Below are 25875 nucleotides of genomic sequence, written 5' to 3' on the forward strand. Positions count from 1 at the left end.
ATCATAGAATCACAGACTGGTTTGGGTTGGAAGGGACTTTTGAAGATCATCGAGTCCAACAACCCTGCCATGGGCAGGGACACCCTCCACTAGACCAGGTTGCTCAAAGCCTCATCCAACCTGGCCTGGACTGTTTCCAGGATGGGACATCCACAGCTTCTCTGGGCAACCTGTGCCAGTCCCTCACCACCCTCACAGGGAAGAATTTCTTCCTAATATCTAATCTAAACTTACCCTCTTTCAGTTTAAAACCGTTGCCCCTTACCCTGTCACTCCCTGCCCTTGTAAACAGTCCCTGTCCAGCTTTCCTGTAGCCCCTTCAGGTACTGGAAGGCTGCTCTAAGGTCTCCCTGGAGCCTTCTCTTCTCCAGGCTGAACAACCCCAACTCTCTCAGCCTGTCTTCACAGGAGAGGTGCTCCGGCCTTCTGATCATCTTCGTGGCCTCCTCTGCACTCGCTCCAACAGGTCCAAAAGCCACTTCTTCACAGTCTTCCGCCAAAGTCGTGTGAGCATGTGGTGAGCCAGCACAATAGAAATTATTCAGGAAAAAAACTTTGATCCAGGTTAAAATCTTTGGTCTGGTTCACTCTGATCTGGCTGTCTGTACGTTTCCACCTGCGCTTCTTTCAATGGCACTGCTGTCTTATGCAGGCTTAAACACTCCATAAACTTTTCACTCTAAGCCTCCTTGTGGGAGGTGCATCCCCAGGTATGCCGGGGTGTTCCTACAGTCATTACAGAGATAAGCCAAGGCTGCAACATGAGACGGTCCCCTAAGTGATCAGAGAAGTACTGCAATTTGTGAGATGGGCTTGCAAGCTTCATTTCCACTCAGTAGCAGCCACAATCTGTCAAGAGCAAGATGAGGTTATGGCCCCATGTCCTCTGGAGTAGTGTTGAGGGTTCATAGCTTCTAGAGCCAGAAGATGCCCCAGAAACAAACTCAGCTAGTTCCTACCATGGAGGTGATCTGGGGTCTTTCTTCAGGAAACTCCGTACACAACCTCCACAATGTTGCTGTAATTGTTCCCTTAGTGGTTTGCAACACCTGACATGGTCTTCACTGCATCCTATCAAAAATGTCAGTGCAGCTCAATTCACTATGATAGCAATATTTCCCTCCTTCAGATTGTGTAAAAACAGAAATAGTGATGAGTGCACTTACACAACCCACCAGAAGTTATATTTTCACACTTAGTAGGAAAGCAGCTTGTGGAGTCAGAGGGCACTTCAACTAAATATCAGAGCATGATATTTGAGGTAAAAACAATATAAAGGACATTTATGACTAAAAATATTAGAAGGGGATTTTCAAAAGGATTTAAGTGGTAAAATACACGAAGAAGTGGATGCCAAAATCCATTTGCCTCCAGGCATTAGTTGAGAGTTATGTCATTTAAAATAATGTTATGCTTCCATCCAAATATTATGGTTTTGACCATTTCTGCAGCCAGGAAGCAATGTTTCCTTTATGTTAGAACACATGATGAGAGCCTGACTCATCTCTCCCCATGGCCCATGTGGTGGTACAGAGCTGCAGACACTGTTCTCTTTTAATGATGAACACAGGTTCATTTCATTTCAGGATAAAGAAAACAGTATTATCTGTGAGAGATTTTTGCCACAGTACTTTCAGAATAGAGGCTTCCTCAGCACCATTCTGGCTTAATTTCCCCTTGCAGCTTTATAGAAGCATGGCAGATCTCCCCTCCATGGAAACATTGAGGAGTCACTTCTTCCAAGAGGAGCATGCTGCGCTGGACAGACTGCTCTCCCTCAAGAAGGTGCACTGTCACTGCTCCTTGGCTGTCCAAGACTTCTCCATCCCACATGGAATCCTGATGTTCTCCTCTCTCCATGGTTCTCCAATTCCTTCTCAGTAATTCCCTAAAATAGTCCCACTTTTACTTTTGACCATCCTTAGGCAAAAATAAACCTCCCTTCCCCCATCTCCTAGCCCTGAGTCACGTTCGCTTGTTGATCTGCCCATGTTTTCCTGGCATGGCTGTACTTGGCAGCAGTGCCACATTCCAAGGGCTTCAGACATTTTCTCAGTCTGCTGCCTTCTTGGTCCAAATTTCACACTCAGAAAGAGCAAAAGAAAAGGGCAAAGATGCCTATGTTTTTAAACACTTGTGGTATTCTGGAGCTCCTGACCTGTTCAACTGACAATGATCTGGAAAGAGAACTGGTGCCATCTATTGGAAAGAGAAAACAAGGGGAGTCATTGGTTTGGCTTTTAGCTTTTCTGCACATTTATCCATTTTATTTTTTCCTTCCCCTTTATCACGGGTGTAAAGACAGAAAGAGCAGCACCTGCTGGCATGGCAGCTGTTGAGTGAAATGTACTGCTTCCTGAGTGGACACCAGTATCTGTTTAGTGGCCAAGAATGGAGAAGACAAGTCAGAACAAGGATCCTATAGTACTGTCAATGGCAGTTATTCTGCAGTCACAAGTCAGTTCATCTCTTCTGAACTGCCAGAGACAGAATCACAAAACCATCAGACTCGTGGTTAACATTTTGCTCTTCTCCTCTGCAAAAAGTCTAAAGCATCCTACTGACAGGCAGAAAATTACTTTGTCATCAGGGCTCCTAATGCAGGACTGTCTACCTAGAGGAAATAGTGTGGAACACTTTTCATGGCTGCTGCTCTTGTTAGACTGAGAATAAGTGGGGGCATTTTTGGCAGTTTGACTCCAATCACTAAATTTATTAGAAAAAAAGATTACAGATAATATTTTTGACTGGTGACAGAATGAGGTTATTTCAAGAAAGAAATCAGAGCTGCTGGTGAGGAATTTCAGCAACTCAGAACAATCAAACTGCAACTCATTTGAGGAAGGAAAAAGCTAAAAAGAAAAACCATTACATTACAATTTCTCTACATACCTGCAAGCTCCGAATTAGATCATCTACAAGCTGTGCTAGAGGTACTATTTTTACTCTTCTATGTCATTGCACAGGGATGTTATATAATCACAGTTGTAAAAGAAGTTATCCATTCGGCTGTCTGTGGGAGGGAAAGTGGTACACGACACGCTGTATTAAACTGCTCAGAACGTGCCAAAAGCAATTAGACACTTTCTTTGGCACTACCTTTGCTTCACATATCCTGCCTACAACAGGACTATTACACTGAAAACATGATCTTGGGGCACTTTTTTTCTACTGTTTTATTTCTGTCATCTCTTGGCTTCCTGGACCTCGGATTTGATGATTCTCCCTTTGAAGGTAATAACAGTATCAATAGCAATAGGTTCAATACTGGACTGATAATCAAAAATCCACGATGATCCCAGATTTAACATACCACACCATCTGTTAATGGTAGATAAACATTCAGATCATACATCTGACTTTGTAGCTGGTTTACTGTAGATGATAATCTAAGGCCTGACATCATTTAATGTAAATTTTACCAGCTGGCTCTGAGCCCTCTCCAGGCCATGGTAGCATTTATTTGTTGGAAGAAATGAATGCATTTCATTATCTTACTTCTCTCTAGGTTATGGTGACATTCATCACACAGTACTGCTGACTGCAGAAGTTGGATGCACTTCATAACATCCCCTCTCCCCCACTTAATCTGCTCAAAGCCTGCAAAGAACATATCTTTATGGTGTTTTCAAATTACCTGCCAATTGGAAATTAAGCTTAATCAGCAAATCTAAAGTCACAGCAAACACTCCAGCATTTATGTTGGCAAGAAGCCCAGGTATTAATCAAGCGTAGTAGTCCCTCCACGGACCCATAGATACCTCCATGGACAGAATAAAGCAAAGTCTCTTTAGGAACCTGAGCTGCTCAGAGGAAGCAATCCAGACTGGTGTAGTGTATATTCATAGTGTCCTGAGAGAGAAGTCAGTCTTTGGGCTACATCTGTAGAGTATCTAGGGGATCCTGGCCAAAATCAGAAGTTTCCAGCAGCTACCACAGCAACAGTCAGAAGCAAGAAGGAAATGCTGAGACTAGAAAGACAAGAACAGCAGAGCCAACATGAGAGAGTCAAAGGCAGCGTGAGTTCCACATAATATAAGACAGACCGATAAAACTTAAGCCCTGTGTGTATATATGTAAAGATATACATAGAGACATGTTCTTTGTATCAAAGCTTTCTTAAGTTCAAGCCTTTGTTCCAGCTTCGTTAGACTCTCAGGGTTCAGTTCCTGCACAACTGCAAGAACAGTATCCAAGCTGCTAGCCCAGGGCGATGTGAAGATAATTCAGCGCAACCCTCCGTCATTTCAGACTAAGCTAAGCTGCATTATCTCACATGTGCTGGGGAGTAAGGGTGTACACAAAGACTGTTTCCATGGCTCAGCTGCTGCAAGGGAATTTCTTAAGTAACTTGACTGAATCTGAGCCCTCAGACTCAGAGCTGACTGATGTCTATTTTTGCAAATAAATGTTATGGAGTGGCTTAAGGAAGGCTAGACACTTTTAAACCTCTTGCCGCCAAATATTTACCATCTGTGCAATACAGCATAGATAGATGAGCTACTCATAACTCAGCCCAGCAGCTCAGACCACTCGCCGGAGAGTTAGAACAGAAGTCTCCTTCCTTCACAGAGCCAACATGCTCCACTCCTGCATGTAACTCACAACCTGCAGAATGAACAAAACAAATCCATCACAAAGAGACTGTGGTGAAAAAAAGATCTGAATAAAATAGGTGGGCCCAAACAATTGTTTTCTCCATTGTATTCCCACAATGCTGACGTGTAACAAGACTTTTGTGCAAACACTTTAAAGTTCCTTAGATAAGGAACATGTTTCTTTTTATGTAAAAAACTTGAATTATCTCATTTTCTTATTTTTCACAAGGCCTCTTTGGTTATTTCCCTCCCTCCGCTATCTACAAGGACTTTAATTTTTCTTTGGCTTTTAAACAGCAAAATGTTTCATTCCAGTTAGAATCAGATACATCACTTGTGATTCCCAAGCATCCCCCCTCCATTTTACAACTGCAAGCAAGGACTGCAAGGACTGTTCTTGCATTTGGATCTCTTCAAAGAATTGCAAGAAGCATCTTATTGGCAGTGAAGCGCACATCAAAATGCTAAATCGTTCCCCCAAAACTTGGATATTTGTTGTCTGCATAAGATTTGTTTCCAAAAATTAATTCTGGGTACTAAAACCAGATCTGGGATTACTGTGGGAACAAACAGCTATCAGAAGTATAATAAAATAGCAAACACTTCTTTAAATTCCTCTGACAAGTAAAACTGTGGATCTTTGTTGCTCTTCTTTTGCCTTTGCTGCATGCACAGTGAAGTCCTGCAGTTTGCAAGAACTTAGCTCAGAGCTCAAATAAAGAGCTATGATGAGCTGCTAGTACTTCTGCTCCTTGTTCTCACAGAAGCTCCCTTTATTGCCCCTCTAACTCCCATATACTCCTGTCTAACATACCCGCCATGGATGCAGTGATGGGAGATGACAGTAATTCAGAGATCTCACTCCTGCAAGAAGAGATGATCTCGGTGTACCTGTAAGAAGCTGGGTTCCCTTTGTTAGCAGTGTAAGCAGAAAGCACATGGATTATGGGCTCACCATGCATAAACCCGCTATCAATCAGCTCTGTTCCTTAATACATAGGTGGTCCCAAATATTTGCTGGTTTTATTTGTAGGGAGATTTGTAACCTGCACCCTCAGTTTGAATGCTGAAGTGTCTCAGCTGTAAAAAGACTGCTCCCTGCTGCTGTTCACCATCCACTGTGCACCTCTCTTCTCTCTCTCGTGCCGTGAAGTCTCTGGCTGTGGCGCTCAAGGGCAGCTGGGGAGACCATCCACAGAAGGGCATGACTTCATTAAACAGCAGACAGTTCACAGCTCCTAGGAGATATCAAAGCAACATTTTCAAATCAAAAGAGCTTATTCTCAAGCCAGGTGGTTAATTAAAGAAAGATTGGTATTTTCCACATGGAAAGCTGACATTTTAGCTAAAACTACATTTTTCCCATTGAAAACAAAGGAATCAAAATATCATTGCTGGCCCTATTACCTAAGAACAGGCACTGTGGGGGTACATCCAGCCCAGCATGCGGCTAAGGACAGTCACTAAGCACTGGGACTGTGCGGGATCAGCTGCTCCAATCAACTCCATCCCTGGGAACCAGGCACTTAAGGACTTCCCAGGCCATACACTGCGTCCAGCCGTGATGTTTGACAGCCGTTAATGGACTACATCCCCATAGCGTGGCAAGCCCCATCCCAATTGATGTGACCCCATGGCAATAATCACTAACAGGTTACTGTGCCCTGTGCAAAAAGCATTCCCTTTCTCTTGCCTCACATTTACTGCCTGATCCTGTCTTTTAGGCCTCGTGCAAGAGAAGCCCTTTCTAATTATCCTCTTGACGCTCCACCATATCCCCCAGTCTGTCTGTCTTCTCCTGTGAAGACCCACAATTTTCCCTGTTGATGGGCAGCACGTTCCCACACAACCTCGCTTCTCCTTGGGAGATGTTGCTTCGGTTCTCGCTTGGTTCAAAGGCCCTGAGCTCCTCAGGCCGGGAACCGCGGCGGGGTGTGTGAGGGAAGGGAGACGCTGTGTGCCCGGGAGAGGTCGAGGCCGCTGGAGGCCTGGCACCAAAGGGTGATCGGCAACCTGCCCTGCCGCCGAGCCGGCGGTGGGCAGGAAGCGCGGAGCTGGGGAAGTCCCCGCGGAGGAGGAGGCGGGGACGGCGGGGGAGGGAAGTCAGCTGAGCCGGGTCGCTGCCGCCATGGGCGCACCGTGAGGGGGGAGACGCTCGGCGAGGGGCGGCGGTGGCTGCCCCTGAGGCGAGCCCGGCGCGGGGTAACAGCGGGCGGCGGCGGCCGGTTTCCCGAGCGATCGCCGTGGGCGAGCTCGCCCGGTGACTCGGCAGATCCGGGGTGGGCCTGCGGGCAGGGCGGGCCGCGCCGGGGAAGGGCAAGTGGGGGAACGCTGGTTTTCGGCTCCCGGAACCCCGGCCTGGGGGTGGTGGCGGGACGGAGCGGCCGTGACTGGGCAGAGGCGGGCGCGGGCGCCTCAGCCTTCCCCGGTACCGCGGCGAGGTGCTAGGTGTGCAGTGGAGAAGGAAAAAGGGGTCAGGAAAGCGAAAATGAAAGTTAAACATCAACAGAAATGGAGTTTCGGCGTGAAACGCAGCGTCGGGGCACGCTGGGGCCGAGCGGGGCGGCGGGAGGCAGCGGCACCCTGGGCCCTGTCAGGGCCGGGTCGGTGTCGGAGCCCGCTGTCCTCAGGGACGGGAGCTGCCGACCTCCCAAAATACTGTCAGGCTGTGCATGTCCAGGGCTGGTGAAGGAAAAGGGGGACAGTGGGTGAGACAGGGGTTCTTGTTGTTTCGTCCCCAGAGGAAGGGTCCCGAGAGCCTGAGAGGCGTCTCGGGGATCACTTGCTTTATTCATGCAGCCCTGTGAGGGGTTAATGGGATATGGAGACTCACAGATACTCTGGTGTAGCGGGGTCAGAGGGATTGGAAGGTGCCTGCGTGTTAGGACAACATGCGTGGCTTGCTTGTCTGGATAAAATAAAGGTATGATTATGGGTTTTTTGCCCATTTATTGGGCAAGAAATTGAGAGTTTTCTCTTTGCAAACCTTGTAGCAGACGCTTCAGAGATGTCCAGCAAGTTGAAGAGCCATCCTGATGAAAATGGAGAGGATCCCAGGAATAAAATGGAAAACGGAACAGACAGCATGACTGCCCCAGCCCTTAGTACTTACACCCCAGAAGAGATGGTACAACAGATGAAAGAACTAATCACTGAGAACAATGAGTTAAAAGGTGAATGTGCATGTGAACTGGTCTTGAAATGCAAAAGCCCTGAGTCTCTTCTGTGGGGTTTTTTGTCCTATGAGTATGAATTCAGTGTTCATTTGCTGAATAACATTTTATACCTGGGTAGCATTTGCTGTATAAGTAACTCTGCAAATGGCCAGGCCAGTTTGATAGGACGCATCAAATTAAATCAGTATGGAAGATTAGGGGAAGAACAGCCCAATGTATGGGTGATTTATTTGCTTCAGAATTACACATAATAAGCAGTATAGAACTGTATATTTTGGGAGACAAGGTGAAAAATCTCATACTATGATATGCTCTTTGCTCATCAAACTCTAAAAGCTTTTTTGGTGTGTATTTTAGGATTGATGGGCAGCTCTGTTATAGACAGACTAACATTTTGCCACTGCTGCATCAGGAGGGGTGGGTACTGTACAATGTCCACAACAGTTTGTGTTAGGATGCTCTCCGAAAGGAGCTGCATCCTCTTGGGCAGAGAGGGGAATTGAGGCAGGCTGTCCCACACTGTGTGTCGTAATGACTATGGATGTTTAGATGTGGCAGCACCTTCCCTACTTCACAAGGAAGTGACAGCCAGGGCAGGGCCTATCTGGGAGAAACCAACAGGTTTCCCTGAAAATGCCTAATAAGTTGAGCCTTTCACGTGAGAGAGCTTTCTTTCTGAATCCCAGGCGTTTAGGTGTCAGATATATATTTTTTTGAAAATGGATAGAGCAAAACCCAAGGGATTTGGGAATTTTCTGTATAAAAGACAGAGGTACCTCACTGTTTATATGACAGCAGAGCATGAAGTCACCTATCTTGTGTGCTGTGATTTTACACCAGTGTTTAAATTCCACCTGAATAATTTTTGGACTTGGTCCAAGTTCTCTGCCTTGGAATCCCATGGGTATCTGGCAGGAAAGTTGTTTCTAGAAGTGCCTCTGCTATTTTGCTAAAAGGTCCTATATCATATAAGATAATGTTTTGGGACCATATTTACAGCTGCAACTCATACTTGCAGAATCATTCTCCAGAGCTAGATTTATTTACATAACCTGATGGACTTGTTGGCAGCTTATACATCAGGACATAATGGAAGTTACTGGAAAATACAATGTATAAAAGATTTTTCAAGCAACTGGCTTTGAGTTTCTTGCTTTAAAAAAAGCAAGTCTGAAATATTTCCATTGACTCTTCCTAAAAATCTTGTAAGCATTTTGTAATATTAAGACTGAGGCTGTTACATACTGACTTTGATACACACACATAGCTTCCCAGCCAGGGGGAACTAACTTAACTGTAAGTTGTCAGGTGTATTTTTTCAACATTGTTGAGCATATTTGAGACTTTCGATTAGATCACATCCATTTTCATGCAGCAGTTTATCAGTCTAGGATGTCTCTTTTCCCTACCAGGTCTCAGTAGTTTCAGAATATCAGTTCAGTAGTTTCACTTGAGTTGATCATGTAAATAACACATGCAGCAAGATACCAAGTACCTCTTGTGAACAATACTTCTTGCTTGGACTTCTGGGTTTAGGAATAAGTCAAAAGTGAGAGAGTGTGGGCATGTGATTTCAGCAATATATTTAATGCTATTTTTTATAGTGCTAACTATAATAAGTTTCATTTTAGTTTGGTATTTAAGATACATGAGGAGGAGGTTCGCATTTCATACCTAATTATTGCTAACCCACTGAAGAATGCTGAGCTGACCATAGAAGAAATCTGCTGTTTCATTGACAGAGTATTAACGTGAGTCACTGTCTTGTCTCTGGCTATCATTTAGAAGCCATGAAGTTGCATAACCAAGCTATGAAGGACCGATACGAGGAACTTTCCATCTGGCGAGAGAAGCAGAAAGAAGAAAGAGAATTTTACGAGTTAAAGTTTAAGGAAGCTAAGCAGTGCTTGCAAGCCAAGTGCATTGAAAATGAACAGCTACAGCAACAACTTCACAGCTTAAAGGAAAAAGAAGAAGGAGCTGAAATGGTAAATAAGGAATTGGTTGGATTGATGTGATTTTAAATGGAAAGTCTGGAGAATTTGTGTCCCTTCAGCACACTGGGAGGTTTGGAGATTTGCTAACATCTCCGGTTTTATCCTTATGCTCTAACAAGAGGTCTTGGCCTGACTTATTTTATAAAGTGAGTCTACTCAGAGTGTATTAATTGTGCCAGACCTGAGATAATTTACATTTTAATTAACATTTAATTAATGATAATTAACATTCTTGACATAAGAAATTAATGTTTCTTGCTAACTTTTAATTCTTTATTTTGTTTAGTATTGAGTAGCTCTTGACTTTATCCCTCCTTTTGCTCATTAGATTATCAATCTCTCATGATCATTTAATTGCTTTTGTAGCAGATTATAGAGACAGCAGCAAGTCAGGTGGGTAGGGCAGTACTGTGGGATGAGACACACTGTTAGCATAGCAAGAGTTTGCAGATTTGGCATGAATGATCGATTAGAATGTAATTCAGGCTCCAGGAATTGTCCATAATTTACACTGATGGTGTGTGGTGTAATAAAGGCATTACCAGGAGGTGAAAGGCTCAGATTACAAAATAAGGAAGAAACAAACTCACATGGAAGGTTTCATAATAGGGTAAGGCATCTAAAGGAGAGAAAAAAAAATGAGGCTTCCTGGTTATGTAGAGGCTTAAGAGAGGGTTTTGAGGGTCCTGGGGAAAGGGAAGAGACAGAAGTTGAAGGAGACAGTCATGACTGTAAGGAGAGATTAAGTTTGGGGAGAATCTCTGAGGCACAGAGGCTTTGTGGAAGGGAAGGGATATAGGGAGAGGTTTACACGTGGAGATGGGGTACAGAGTTGTGTGGCAGGGAAAGGCTGAAAGCTCTCTGCCTGCTGCCCTTCCTAGAATCTTAGGTAGATTTGGGAAAAGAGGAATAAGGATATAGGTGAAAAAATACAGTAATTCTGGGCAAGAATTCTGTAGGTTGGCTGAGACCCTGTGTGGTAGTGAGAGGCATAGATTCAGGCAAAGATTTACATCGTAATTATCTGTGCATTCAGAGAACTAGGCCCACATTTTCCAGAAGCACGATGCTCATCGTTTGATTAACTTAGTTTCACAGTTTAGACTTCTTGCCGTCTAGTGGACAAAAGCATAGTTTAGGGATTTGTACACTGGGTTTTTTCAGGCAAACTTAAACAGAGAAGGGATGCAGGACACCATTGTTACATACAGGCTCTGTGCTCCTGGACTGGTATTTCCTTTTGGTTGGCTAACGCAGGGTTTGCTTATCCCAGGAGGGCTGCGTGGCTCCTGAGAAGGAAGTGAGGCAGCTGAAATCCCAGGTGCAGCGGCTCCAGGCTGAGAAGACAGATCTGCTAGCCATCATTTCAGAACTGCAGGTCAAGCTGAACATATCCTCAGTAGAGGATTCCTTTGTGGAGATCGGGATGAATGTAAGTGAGAGGACTAAAAAGAACACAGTGACGTGTGGCCAGAAACTTTGTTTCTAGCTTGGTCCTCCTTTACTTGCAAACTGAATTTTCTTCTCGTACCAGGCTGAATGTTGAGGAAGTCAGGTCTGAGTGTAATTACGGTGACGATGTTTACTTGATGACATTCTACAGTGAGGTATTTAGTACCCTGTCTTCCTTTAGTAAAAAGGGTGAATCTATGCCCATGTCAATGAAAAGTCTTTCTGCCCATTTGTGAGGGAACAGCAAACTGCTAGCACAGCAGTAATACAAAATACAAGCATGGTGAATTTGGGAGAAGAGTTGCATAGTCTCTTAGATTACCTGACATGGAGCACTTGTGTGTTACAAGATGTAGTGGTAAAGGACTTGGAATTTTTGTCCTTCCACTTTCATGCTCAAAGTAAATTAATTTCATAGGTAGCCTCCATCACACTAAAAATATTCTCTGAAAAAAACAACATGCTCCAATGGGTGACTTCTGACTGATTCAAAATGTTGAGTCTTATGTTAGTTGGAATTCCTGGGAACATCTGTACTATATTTTGTTAAGGGCCAACACCTATGCATAGAGGGGGGCATTCTCTTTTGAGAATGGGGCTCGCTTTCTACTGACAGATATGTAATGATGCAGGCAAACTAAACCAAGTGCAAAGCTGTAGAGGTTTGCTAGAGGCACAAAAATCTACTTTTTATACTGTTCTTGTGTCTGAAAAATCTTCACAGGCAAAATGTGAAAATTTGGGTGTCCTCTATCCCCATAATAGCAGATCCCTCTCTGGAAAGTACCAGTGCAAGAAGAAATTAAGAGAATTCAATTAAAACTTGTTTGGAGTTGCTGGAGAAAACTTAAGACTGCAGGAAACCTTCAAGGATGTGTTCTCCTTTTTGTGCTACAAAGATTGTCCTTTGGGCTACAAAGATCAAGGAGTGAGTTTTGTAGTGGAAAGAAGAGTGGTTCTTTTTGGAGGCAGGAGAGTGGGTTTTAGGCTTATATTTAACGTCACCTGCAGTGCTGTTGCTGTGTGGTGCCCAGTCATCTCTGTAGGGGAGAGTGGCCATGGAAGTTGATGATGAAAGGAGAAGACTAAATCTCATTGTTGTTCCTCTTCTCTGATCAGTCTGGAAGAGATGCAGGGAAAGGCATGTGAAGTATTTAAGTTAAGAATTTCCAAACATGAAAACTTATCTGTAGAATTTTTGCATTTTATTTATTTTTATTGCCACAACAGTAGTTTTTCCCTCTTTTTTTCTTCCTTCCTTAACTCAGGTAAATAAAATTGTGTCTAGTTTAGTCCACATACCAAGCTAATAGTGTTTTTTCTTTCCTAGGAAGGAGAAATAAATAGAACTGCAAAGGAACATCAAGAGAATAGTGGTGAAACGACCAGTAACGTTGCTATCTACATGTATGTGTGCTGTGTATGATCCAGACTTCTGCAATGTGTTTTGTTCTCAATGTGAGGGAACTTTTTCTGAGGAATGCACTATAGAAAATCCTGTTTTTCTGTGGACTTGGATGCCTCCATTGCTCTACCTTCCTACCATATCAGAAGGACCCTCAGCGCTCTGGCACTTTTCCTTGCAATTGTCGCTAGTTGACAAGAGGGATTGTGGCCAGTTGGCCAGGCATTTACATACATGCTGACTTGCTAACTTTTCAGGCTTTTAAGGAAGGCCAAACAGAAAAGATAAAGAGGGGCTGCAGGGACTCCCTCCCTTCTAGTCATTGGCGACCATCTAATAGAATATCTGTCCTCCACCCAATTACAATGATGTTGGTAAGAATCAGAGGTCTTGTAGTCTTGCAAATCTGAACCTGTCTGTTCTGTTTGTGCATCATGGTGGGGTAGACTGACAATGCAATAACATAGTCCTTATTTTTCAGGTTACTAGGCTTAAGATAACAGCATTCTGTTTAGGTTACTTCTCAAAATTTGATCTTTCCATCAGCTCCAGGGCACAAGGGACTTTCTTGCCCCTAGCTGAACCTTTACTGCTCATGGACATAGACAGCTGATACTATTAAACTTTCCATTTTGGATACTGCCCAATTTAGCAGCTAAATGGTTGTGGCTGAACTCTCTTACTCACTTTGTGGCCTTTGCTTTTGGAAGGAAAGGATACAGAAAATGCTAAGGGCATAGCAGGCCAGAAAGTTGTGCTCCATGTACAGGTTGTCACTCCCTATGTCACTGCAAGGAAGAACAGTGTTTTAATGTAATGACATAGAAAACCTGTCCCTCAGCATGCAGTTGAGAAGTTGAAAGGGGGAAAAAAAAGTTATGCTCATGGATGAAACTGAGAGAACTCACCACAGACCAGGCTGCAAGTATTAAGCTTGTCGACAGCGGTGGTTTGTGAGACCACTCTGATTATAAGAAGACATTCTCTGTGGGAGTTGCTTACCTTTTGATGAGTGTCTGGGCTGTATCTACAAGAACAGGGGTTATATGTACCTCTTAAAATATTTCCTGTGTCACCATGTGTCTTTGTCCAGCATTGAAACTTTAGACTGGTGCTGTTAACAGGTTCAGAGAAATGTGATCCCCTCAGGACAGGTTTATTTCTGTAAGAGTAGAACTGTGCAATAAAAATCCCCTGATAAAAGTTATTTACTTAAAATACCCTGGCTGAACACTGTCTTTGGGATATTGAATTTTGCTCACCAAAGATTTTGAGTTCTCAGGAGCACAGAGAGGACTATGCTTTACTTTCTGTTCTGAACTACAAAAGCAAAGTTTTAAACACATGCTATTTTACAGCTGAGCTTCTGAAATTTACAGTGTATATAACCTGCCTATCTTACCGTATAGTTAGGGGATTTTGACTTTCTGTGTAGATGGACATAAAAATGTAGGGAATGGAATACGGTATTTTATTACCAGGAAATTAACTTACCTTTTTTTTCAGATAGTTTTGTATTTGTTTTCATTCACTTCTACAGTAGCATAATGCTGTAGCTATAGAATATGAGGGAGGTGAAACATTGAAGAGATTTTTTTCTGAAAAAGAAAGCAATTTCTGATCACCATTTTTAGTGGAACGTGCCTTCTTTTCCTGGAAAGGAATGACATGGACATAAGAAATATTGCACGTTTCATTGGAAAAATGTTATTTTGGGAACAGACAGCAGTACTTTGCAGAAGGGGCTGCAAAGTAGGTCAGAAATGCACTGGCTTTTGTATTGTCTTGACTGCTTTTGTTTTCCTTGCTTAAGTACTAAATTGTTCCTGCAGCTTGAAGGGGACTCTGTGAACACTGTGCAAAGCAAGGACATATGCACGCACGAGGACTGTGGCTAGAGGCTTGTGGGCAGGTCTTGGTTCTTGGGAATGAGCCCTTTTCTCAGAATGTTGGTTTTCAGCACTGTGTGAAGTGGTGGTCTCAGACTGGATCCCAGAATTAGGGATAAGGGAGTGCTCTAGTGAAATCATAGGTGTTGTTACTTACTTCTGGTTTGGTTTGGAGCAGGAGAAAACCTGCAGATGAATCTAAGAATTTGGAATCTGAGGAGCTAACTGTGAGCCAGCTGCTCTGCTGCCTTAGAAACGAAACTCAGAAGAGGGAAAAACTTGAGAAGGAGCTGCAGGATCACAGAGAGAGGTATGAAGTGGGTGCACTGTAACATTTGGAGCTGTTTTCTTTCAGGGCTGCTGCAGTTACCAAGTCTGTGGATGATCAGAGACAAGCTGAAATATCAGTGTGACCTGGATGGGGAATTTCCTGAGCACTCAGTAGTAATAACAACTTATTTTTGTGCTAGTCCTTATAGGGATAAACCACGGGTTCTCTTCTGTGGGCAAAAGAGTTTCCATGTTTTATTATTTCCTGTAGCACCACAGATCAAGACAAATTATGCATTTCCTCTTGGGTTTGAACTTTCCCCAGGTTATGTCAGAATGATACGATGACTAGTTGAGGATGTTCACTCCACTTGCTCCTCTATAGTTATTTGGTTTTGTATGAATCATCTGCGTGTGGGGCCTTAAGTAAATCACTCTGTATAAAACAGGGATTACAGTCTTCTTCGTGATATCGGCAGGCTACATTTAGCAATGCGTAAGCTTGCAAAAGCTCCTTAGAAATGTCTAAAATAATTTTAAGTCCAAACTTGTCTAAGAGAGAGTTTTTCCAGTGAAACCTGCATGAGGATCTGTCTCAGCTCAGTTATGTTGGTATAAATTGGCATGGCTGTTCAGGCATGGAAAATTGCCTAAGCAGTAGCTGTTGCAAATCCCTACTTCGCAGAGACAGAGTAAGACTTTTTGGACATTATCTACTGTGAAAAGTTGGTGTCATGGTAATTGCTTCTACGTGGTCATTCTAGAAGAGGTAATGAGCCATAGCCAAATGATTCTTAGAAATCTCAGCCTCTGAAAATATCAAAGAAAAGTAGAGGCAATATTAGTTACTGGATTCAGTGAACAGACTGACCCATTTCCAAAGGGTTAGCAGTTTTGGACCATACCAAAGATCGCTCATTGTGGACTGAAGGTCACTGTCATTCACCACACCTGCAGACTTATACATCCTTTTTAATTAAATATACGTGTTCTGTGTTCTTCAGGAACCCCCATGATTGTGCAGGCTTTCCTGCATGTCTGTGCTTTCAGTTCTGCCTCTCATTTGTGGCTGTGATGTTAGGAAGAGAGTACATTGCTTACATGAAATCCTTGAATAGACACAATCTCACTTTAAATATTGGCCAAATCCATCATTATTGGCTCCTTCTGTTTTCCAGACTATCAGAGCTGGAGAAGGAAACCAGCAACTGCCTGGAGAGTGGGACACAAACTGAGTGGGAAGAAGAGAAGAGTTCAGAGGCTGTAAGTACCTGTCCCGAGCTGAGATTTAACAACATACAGCTTACTTGTTGAGGCCACCAATCTCAGGGCCTAGATTTCCACTTGCACTCAGAGAGCGATGGACAAATATCCTGCACAGGGCATGGAAGTGAATTTTGATCTCTCCAATCCACATCTTAGAAGTGGTCCCAGCCACCAAAAAGGGGTGAGATTGATGGCCAAGAATTAGGGAAGCATGGCATAACTGCAGATGCACTGCATTGTCATGGCAATGCCCACTAAACAGAGAGGGATGCAGTCATTTCCAGCTCCACTTCTAGACTGGGTGAATTTCCTGACTGCTGGCTAGGTCAGCTTTTAGATTAGAATGCAGTAACAGCATACTGTAAATCAGACTTTAAATGTGGAGCTCATATGGCATCTGGTATTTTTTTCATGTTTTTGGTGAGATGTATTACAATGGTGGCACATAACTGTCTTGGATTGAGACACAGTTCCAGGCAAACTCAGTCCTGATGTTTTTAGTTAAGGCTTTGAATGGATGTCGGGGTTGGGATTCACCTCCAGATTCAGACACCTACATTTATGTGCCTGCCATTGTAGGTGTCTCTGTGAGGTAAGTGTGTAAGCTGCCACAGCCAGAGAGATCCATTCAGGTTCAGTGCAACTGCATAATACAGGCAACTAAGAATGCCTGTATATGAGGTAGTGTGGGTTATCTGAGGTGCTGCATGGGGCTATCAAATATGCTGTGGGATGTGCAGGGAGACCTGTGCCCTTCTGAAGGCCAGGACAAGTATTTTAGGGCAGGGCTGGCTTAGTTAAACAAGACCAGTTTGTGGTCAGGCCAAGAGATGTCCTTTCTAAGGAAAGCAGATTATGTCTCAGTTAATTCTTTCCAGTATTTTTATCTCAACTTTGCCTGAGTTACAGCTTGAGCCAGATGCTCCTCATCTAAGTACTGATATTGAGGTCACCGTAGTGATATCCTTGTGATGGCACTCGTTGTTTCCATTTATATGCTGTTCAGTTTCTCCAGAGGGCTGTTGTCAGCGGAGCTCATGTTATCTCCCCCTATTGTAGAATTTCTGGATCTTTAATGAAACAGTGTGGGGGTGCAGTGTGGACCATTTGAGGACTCTACATTTGAAGACAACCTGGTACAGAAGGAAAAGTTTCTCAAACCTCCTTTGGCTTTGGAGAGTGAGGAGTGGCTGGGGGAGAAGAGACTAGAGCACATCCTCTGCCAAACAGGCAGACGGACACTAACCTCAGCCAGGTCTCCTGACTCGAGTCATCTTCAAGCACCACTGCAGTTATTGCTCTGCCTTCCCTGGGATGCTGCTTGCAAGCTTGCCGGAAGCAGAGACCTATGAGGCTATGATTTAGGCGCTGCTCCTTTCCTGGGCAGGCTAAGAAATGGGTGTTGGGGAGAGACGATCTGTGCTGTGTGATGGGACTTTTTGAGTCAGTTAAGCCTTTTCTTTCAGTGAGGCTGCCAGACTTGCTTTCTAGAAGCATGGATCAATTGTGTCCCATTTAAGTAAAATATCTTGAATTACAATGGCTTTCACCAGAGACCAAGAACTTACAGTCCTGCTTTATTAGAATTCAGACTCTTGCCAGTATTATATGGTTTCATTTGTTGACATATTTTCTGTAAGGCAATTTCTACTGATGTCTAGTTTTCTGCAAATTGAAATGCCACCACCTTTCAAAAATCAGTGCTTTCATCCGTGACTGTGATTGGATTAGTTGGATTGCTGCATGAAGTAATTTTGTGGCTTCTTTTGCAGCTATGATGGTAGAAGAATGATCCCTTTGCTTCTGAGACAGAAAAAGCGCAGTGCAATGTGCTTTGTGAGCGTTCACACCATTATGTTCAGTCCAGTTAGAAAACTGGAGCTTTTCTTCAAGGAAATAGGACAGCAGCATGCTCTTGATACACCTGATATCTTTTTGGCTACAGCCACCCGGCTCATTCCCAAGCTGGACTGGAGACTTTCTGTGCATTTGATAAGACATTTTAAATGAAAATTACAGTACTAGGGACAATTAAACTTATGGGATTCATATGTTTCTTTAGGAAAGAAAGCTCCAGGATGTTTCTCCAGAGACTACAAACCAGTAGGAGTCAAAGGTTGCACACCTTCCAGAGTGTGGAGATATGTTTTAAGAGTTGAAACTCTTATGTGTCCTTTGTGTCTTGGGTTGGAGGAGGAGACCTGCTGTTTCTTTCCTCGTACTACTTTTTTGCCTGTCTTCAGGATCCTTCAGCGATCTTCCTGTGGTCTGAAGCCCAAATGAGAGGGCCAGTGACTCAAAACAAAACTGATTACAATTTTACTAGAAATCATTTTCTTCTTGGTTTGCAAAGGTGATTCATGAATGAATGGTAATGGAGTTACCATTTGGGGTTGTATTTTTTCCTTCAAAAAGTCAAGAGCTGAAGCCTTCCAGTCCTGTGGTACTCGTACGTGTGGCGTGGGAGAGGCTGGTGTATGTAGGGAGAGAGCTATTTGGCTGGAGGGGTTTCATGCATAATTGAAATAAATAACAATGCATTAAGCCTTCTGTTTTCTCTGCTTTCTGCACAAAACAAGAATGGAGGAAACTAGAATGGAAGGGATAATGCCAGTGCAGGATGTAACTGGGAAGAGAAAGTCCAAGGTTTTAGTCTACTTCTCTACTTTCAAACTGCTGCTTCTGCTTTTTATCTGCTGTCACACCTCTTTTGAAAGAGCTCACTGATGCTAGCAGACTGGAAGCCTACCTAGGGACAGATCATTTGTTTATGTTTCTTTGACAGACTACAACTATTGCTTAGAGGAGTGGCAGAAATCACTAAGTCTGTCTGCTTTGTTCATGAGTGTTTTAAATTGTGAACTCTGAGAAAGAAAATCTAAATGTGTTTCCCATCTGCATGATGTGTGTTCTAGTCAACACTGGAAATCAGTAATAGTGTTGTCTTTTGAGTCGCCTGGATTTTATGAAAGTGTTAAGTCAAAATGGGGTTCTGCCGTATTTAGGAATAATTGGTAATTGTGAAGCCTTGTGGATGGGGCCTTACTGAGTATAGAGTGTAACAGTGCATACTGACTTACACTGTTTTCTCTAGAGAAAGAATGATAGTTCCTGGTTAGATCTCTTAGTTAGCCTGCCACTTTCCTATCTTGATTTGTCCATATGTAATTTTCCTTATTTTTTTCTCTAAAAGGTTGGCAGTGAAGTAGAAACCCTGAATTTGCAAGTCTGTGCTCTGTTTAAAGAGCTTCAGGAAGCCCATGAGAAGTTAAAAGAAGCAGAATTGATTCAGAAGAAGCTTCAAGAAAAGTAAGGTTCAGAAGAACAAAAGCTCTGTCATGACACCCAGTATATATTTGTATGACAACTCCCACCTTGGGAGGAAACTCACTAGCTCTACAAATATCAACTTAAAAATCTGTTTCACAGAAATGCTGTGAAAGATTGGTCCTTCTTTGTAAGTGGAGATGAAAGTACAGAAGTACAGTAATTGTCAGAAAATCTGAGCTGCCAACCTAGTTCTACAAATAGAACCCCAGTGCCTTGAATTTTAAGATTTGAGTTTTAATCTTTCCTGATGTAAAGGCAAATATTTCCTGTTCTCTGCTTCACATAATCAATCTCTGTTCTAATCTTAGGGGAAAAAGCTAATTATGGGGACCTAATTATGACCCTTTTCACATGAACTGTCTGGGCTTTTGAAGACCTATTGTGTATGTTATAAAAAGTGGTTACAAGACCATGGGTTTAGTTGCTTAGTTTTCTGTCAAATTCCAATAGTAAGAAAGTAAACATTGGTTTCAGTAGCTTTGTTTTCTGATGGTTGTGTATAGATTAATTTTTGTTTTTCCTTGTTCTTCATCAAAATAAACCTTTAAAGTGAACCACACAAAAGATTCTTTTTGTCTTATGCCTAGTGTGCCAAATCTGTCAGGAAAAAGTGAACAGGTGAGATCAACTTTTTCCTTGTTCTATCAGGTGCCAAGTACTGGAAAGAAAAAGCTCGGCTGCTGCATCAGAATTGGAGGAGAAGCACCAGCTAACATACACCATCAAGAAGCTGGAACTTCAGGTGGAGAGCATGCAGGCAGAGGTCAAGCTGGAGCAAGCCAAGACACATGAAGAAAAGTGAGTATGACTTGGTTTTATATTTCAGGAAGGTATTGTCAGTGAGGAAGGGAGTCCAAGGGAACCTGGCCAAAGGGGAATTTAATCTGAAATACAAGTTTTGTGTTCTGCACCCTTTGAAACCAGGTTATGTTTGTAGAATCTGAATTAGAAACCCGCATTCACCTCGGCATCTGTGTTACTTTGAATCTGAAGTCTCCACATTTGGCCCAAATTGTATTCTTTCGTCTACTGAACCCCTCACTTCTTAGGAAAATTTGAGCTGTAAACTCTGACTAGTATCTTCCTTTTGTAATAAAGTCAAAGATGGAATAGGGTCAGGTATAATATACAAGCAGAGGAAGCAGAAAAGTGACAACAGTTGTCCCATTGACTAGCAGGGGTAAATGCGTCCACAGTTTGGAGGGTAGGCTTAAGTCAGGTGGTGACAATGATGGGAAAGTGACATTACTGAAGAGGTCTATGGTCTCTACAGTACATTTGCAACTAGGAGAGTATGCAGTGAAGCTGAAGTAAAGACACTCCCTGTTTGCTCTGGCTTCCCTCTCCCTTTCACGTACAGTCCATGTAAGGAGTGTGACAATGTCAATCCAAGCTGTACAGAGAGGCTGAACTCCCTGAAGGACCTGTCTGTAGCTGCTGGAGAAGCTGCTCATTATCTTTGGAGTTGGTCTGATTCTTCTCCTGATGAATTCTCCTTCACTTGAAGTCTCCGAGTCAAGACTCAGATGTCTTCCTAAGAGGGGTGTTAGATTTTGAACAGAATTTGTGAGCTTGATATAAAAATACTGGGTGATGGATTCAGATGATCAGTAAGGACATTTGTTTGGACTCAGTCCATGGATAGAGCAGCACACAACTCACTGGAAGAGAGATGGAGCATATTTTCTCATCAGAAATGCAGATTCATTTGCAAGGAGCTGGTAGTGTGTTGTTTTTTGGGTTTTGAGTTTTTTTCTAAATTCTGACACATTATTTAGATTTCAAAGAATTTTTAAGTGTTTCAAACTTTCACCTCTTTTCTTGTCATAAACAGGGCAAGATTTAGTAGCTTGCAGGAGGCATACAGCAAACTCCTTCCTGATCTCACTGAGGCAATGAAAACAATCAACGAAATGAAACTTAAAGAGGTAAACTCATCACAAGAAGAAATCATAATTAATTAGAGGGGAGTTGGAAGGCATGGGAGAGTGTTTCTAGGAACAAATTTGGGCAGGAAACAACTGTCATCTTCTACATAATATAGCATGCAACATAGCAGCATTGCTCTGATAAACATACATCCTGTGCTGTCAGTTACAGAAAACTTTATCCACACATCAGTATTTCTGTGGTGTTTTCTAGATAAGGTGCAATCTGCAGTGCAGTATGGAGCCCAGTCCTTAGAGATGAGTGATAAGCAAAGGCATATAGGTGTTCCTGCAGCATAATTTGTAAATATGGGAAGGTAGACCCCTAAACATTTTTGTAAGCTTAAATAGAATGCCTGCCACTGCGAGGTGCTGCTCATAACTGAGGCTCCATGGAAATGCCAGATTCTTCTGTACAATTTTGGAAAATGGGCAAACAACCTTTGCACTGTCCTTTAGGGAGTTCTCTTTTAATTTTATACAGTATAGTTTGAAAGCTTAAAACTAACCTTTAAATTAAAATGTCAATCACCACTGCTGTCTTAGTCTCTAAGTTCCTTTGATGACCAAAATTGGAAGCTTTTTCAAGGGCAGGATGCATAAGAAGCAGTGTTGTATTCTGAGTTCATCTTGTAATCATAGTTCTTCCTTGCAGCTGGACAGAGTGGATAAAGTTGTGGTGGAACAACTGAATGCAAAGGTGGAGTTGGCAGAACAAGCCCTTGCTGCAAAGCAGCTCCAGATAGATGAAATGAAGCAGATAATTGCTAAGCAAGAGGAGGACCTTGAAACCGTGGCTGTGCTCCGCGCTCAGGTATCAGCTCTTCTTCAGAAATTGGCTAGTTCCCCCACCCAGTGTTCAGAAGCTATTTAATGGCTCACTCTGGAGTACTGAATACGTTTCCTCAATTCCGAAGCATAATTCCCTTACTCGGCCTGCCTTGCAGATCACTGCAGAACCGTCACCACCATATCCTATGGTTCTGTAGGAGGGACTGTGTATGCTGGAGTCTGGCACAACAAACAAAAGCTGGGAATAGATGTGTTTGTGTATTTAAAACCACTGTCTGCAGAATCACTGCATATGTTTTGGGGATGATTTTACTCAAACCAGCATGTGTAAACAGTGACTAAAAAGGGTGTCCCTCACATTTAAGCACAGAACTGGCATCTTGGCCCAGTTCCACCATCTGTGCCACAGATTTGTCTGCATCAAGTCTCCTCCTCACTGCTTGTTTATACCTCACTTCTGCCTCTGTACAGCAGAGGGCAATAGCACTGTCCCAGATCAGACACTTGAAATATCTTACACAGAATCCAGAAACTACTGAGTCTTCTTCACCTTGTAAGTAGTGCAGGTCTTCATTTTGCAGTGTGTAGGTGCTGTAGGAGAGTTTTGAGTAGATGCAGGCTGTGATACAGATTTGCTGTTTTGGCATGTGATACACGACTGGTTCCATCCAAGTTACAAACTCTCAGCATGATTTCATTTCTCTGATCAGATGGAGGTTTATTGTTCTGATTTCCATGCTGAGAGAGCAGCAAGAGAGAAGATCCATGAGGAGAAGGAGCAGTTGGCTGTCCAGCTGGCATACCTGCTAAAAGAGCAGCAAAACCTTGAAGATCTTGGCCGGTGAGAACAGATTTTGTCCGAGCTGTCTGTGGACTGTCTTGTTACCCTGTGTGCTGGAGTTGTTACCATAGAATCACAGACTGGTTTGGGTTGGAAGGGACCTTAAAGATCATCTAGTTCCAACCCCCCTGCCATGGGGGGACACCCTCCACTAGACCAGGTTGCCCAAAGCCCCATCCAGCCTGGCCTTGAACACTTCCAGGGATGGGGCATCCACAGCTTCTCTGGGCAACCTGTGCCAGTGCCTCACCACCCTCACAGGGAAGAATTTCTTCCTAACATCTAATCTAAATCTCCCCTCCTTCAGCTTAAGGCCATTCCTCCTTGTCCTGTCACTCCCTGCCCTTGTAAACAGTCCCTGTCCAGCTTTCCTGTAGCCCCTTCAGGTACTGGCAGGCTGCTCTAAGGACTCCCTGGAGCCTTCTCTTCTCCAGGCCGAACAACTCCAATTCTCTCAGCCTGTCTTCTTAGGACAGGTGTTCCAGCCCTCTGATCATCTTAATTGACCAAGATCTTTGAGTTGACCAACACTGTCTTGCTAGTATCTCAGTAGAAACAACTTTCCAGACATTTATTTCTTGGTTAATTTGAATTTTAAAAGAGGAAAAAAGTGAGTTGGCTGACTTCTCATTTTAATTTTGCAATAAAGTCCCTGTAAGGCATGCTAGTTCTTACTTGGGTGCCTTAGCAAGATTTCACTTTGGATGATTCATACTTTGTAAATTCTCCCTGCTGATTCAATTGAGTTTCTTTGAGTTCTAGCCTCAATTTTAGTGGTGAATCTGCAGCTAAGCTTGCTGCGTATCTGCCAAGGATATCTGCTACTTCTCCAGGTGGCAGTGGTAACTAAGTACCCGTAGTTTCAACTACTGTGATACCCTGGAATTGCACCATTTTAGCACTCCTAGCTGTAGAAGAGAAAAAAGAAATACTAACCACGTGTCTTCCACTCATCTTGTGGACGCCATGGGTACAAGAGTACCCAGAATTTGAAGAAGCATGTTACATTTCACGTTAACTATGCACTGAACCCTTTTTATGGTATAAGTTGCTTTTCTACTTTAATCAAATTTGCTGTTTGCCCTGAATAGCTGACAGTCCTTGGAGTTTCCCAGGGGAGTGTGCCCCAGATCCCTTGGTGTGTAGCTGCTCAAACCCTGCTGGTGTCAGTTGTATGACCCTGATTCCAGCAGGACCCTGGCACGACCTCACAAAGCAGCAGCGTTTCTAGGTCCTGTTTCTGAGCCGCAGTTGAGAACTAAACACATGACCAGTTGACATGATTTACTTGCAAATCCGTTGATTTATTTTGAAACCTCTTACATTTTCTGGCAACAAAGGGAAGATACCTTTTGTTCAGTCTTTTTTCAGACCCCTTGACTTACGTTTTTATTCTCAGAAACTCTTTGGCGGAGATGCAGAATCGCCACGGAGCCAGGGCACCAGATCAGGAACACTCACCTTGCCTTGTCCAAAGAGGTACTGTAAGCTCATGGGGCCAGGCCATGCTGTGTTCAGTTTAAAAACAGCTTTGCTTGGCTGCAAGCGGCTCTCCAGCTCCCCTGCGGCGATTCTGCCAACTGGGTAGCTGCAGAGAGCACGATTCTCTGGCTGTTAGAAGTCAGCTGCCAATCCTCTTTCAACTGCTCCACAAAAAGAGGGTGGAAAAAATCAAGTGATACAACAGGTAATCATTTATCTTGTCTGCTTGCAGGAACTGGTAATCAAGACTGGCCAGAGCAGCGGAATATCTCAATGTATTCATGTCCCAAATGTGAAGAAATTCTACCTGATTTGGACACGCTGCAGATTCACGTGATGGACTGCATTAATTGAGTGATGCCCTCCAATTCTTCACCTTCTGGAATTTCACCTGCCCAAACACTTTTGGTTTTTTTTCTTCCTGCTTGAATAATGCTCAACTCTGCATCCCATGAAGGAGGTTTTCAGGGTTTTTCTCATTAATTCAATGGGAAAAGGGTAAAAGCCATACCCTGCCCTGTATTCACTAATCTTCTTTTAATCTGCTTTAGGAAGAGAATTTTTATAGGTTAACAACACGGATGCGTTAAAGAATTCCCAGTGTGTCTGCTGCTGCGAAATCTTTAAGGAACATTCCTCTGATGTGCTCTGCTCTTATGGCTAGCCCGCAGAACAGGGCTGAATCACTGAAGTCAGAAGGGAGATGGCATATATGCTGATCAATTAAAGTACCGTGAGCCTGTAAATACTTCATCTCTCGTATACTATATATCAGGAAACCAATACGTTAAAAAAGCTGTTTGAGAAGCTTTCAGCAAAATGGAGTAGTGCTGTATTCGTTGAGCATTTGAAATGAACCCTGCTCTTTCTCCAGATGGCGGTTTTATTGCTGCCCTTGTGACCATACTAATCTGATGTTAAATTTTTGATGGCTTACGTAACTTCTTGCTTTAGCCAGCTGTGGATAAGGTTTACAACAGATCATTTAGGTCTGATACATGTAGCTCCTTGTGTACCTAACTCACTTGGTTTTATAGAACTGTTCATTTTTGTGTTGATTCCTCTTTATAAATTCATTTGAACCTGTACAGTATTGTGCTAGAAGGAGTGGAGATGGATGTAACCTAATTTGAAGAGCAGAGTATAATGGATTTTCACATCTCAAAATAAATCTATTGCAAGTATAAAATTAATCTATGCCTATGAATATTTTGGAGGCTGAAACAGGATTGTAAATACCTACAGGTGAAAGTTCTTGTAGCAAGAACTGTAGTGTGTAAGGTCTTGTTCTGTGGTGGGTCTGTTAAGCTTACAGAGGGGAACCAGCAAGGTCCGTTTGCCCAGTCCACTTCATACTGATTGCCAGAATCATGAGCTCGGTGTTCAGAAGGACCGGGGTGGGATGATCACACAACCTCAATATGGAAGTTCAACATTTTATAATGCGAA

At 43.1% G+C, this 25875-nt stretch overlaps 1 protein-coding gene and 1 long non-coding RNA gene across 5 annotated transcripts; one reads left to right on the forward strand and one right to left on the reverse strand.

Moving 5' to 3' along the window:
• Window positions 1-2372: 2372 nt before the first annotated feature.
• Window positions 2373-3961, reverse strand: LOC142600031 (uncharacterized). Its single transcript, XR_012833496.1, has 3 exons — window positions 3638-3961; window positions 2893-3013; window positions 2373-2477 (listed from the first exon to the last, which is right to left on the reverse strand). It is a non-coding gene; the product is annotated as an uncharacterized LOC142600031 (long non-coding RNA).
• Window positions 3962-6678: 2717 nt separating this feature from the next.
• On the forward strand, window positions 6679-25615 carry OPTN (optineurin). 4 transcript variants are annotated; one of them, XM_075766027.1, is made up of 14 exons: window positions 6679-6877; window positions 7592-7771; window positions 9560-9762; window positions 11045-11203; window positions 12554-12630; window positions 14696-14827; window positions 15966-16050; window positions 19247-19362; window positions 20032-20181; window positions 21218-21311; window positions 21967-22125; window positions 22814-22944; window positions 24344-24423; window positions 24659-25615. In XM_075766027.1, the coding sequence occupies exons 2-14, from the start codon at window positions 7606-7608 to the stop codon at window positions 24778-24780; spliced, it is 1674 nt and encodes a 557-aa protein (XP_075622142.1). In that variant the 5' UTR covers window positions 6679-6877; window positions 7592-7605; the 3' UTR covers window positions 24781-25615. The 4 variants fall into 4 exon arrangements, with proteins under 4 accessions (XP_075622142.1, XP_075622206.1, XP_075622373.1 ...); XM_075766091.1 differs by having other exon boundaries at window positions 6704-6877; window positions 7595-7771; XM_075766258.1 differs by having other exon boundaries at window positions 6742-6877; window positions 9419-9762.
• The last annotated feature ends 260 nt before the right edge of the window (window positions 25616-25875 follow it).

This window comes from Balearica regulorum, chromosome 1 (genome assembly GCF_011004875.1).
Source record: "Balearica regulorum gibbericeps isolate bBalReg1 chromosome 1, bBalReg1.pri, whole genome shotgun sequence".
NCBI classification, from domain to species: Eukaryota; Metazoa; Chordata; class Aves; order Gruiformes; family Gruidae; genus Balearica; species Balearica regulorum.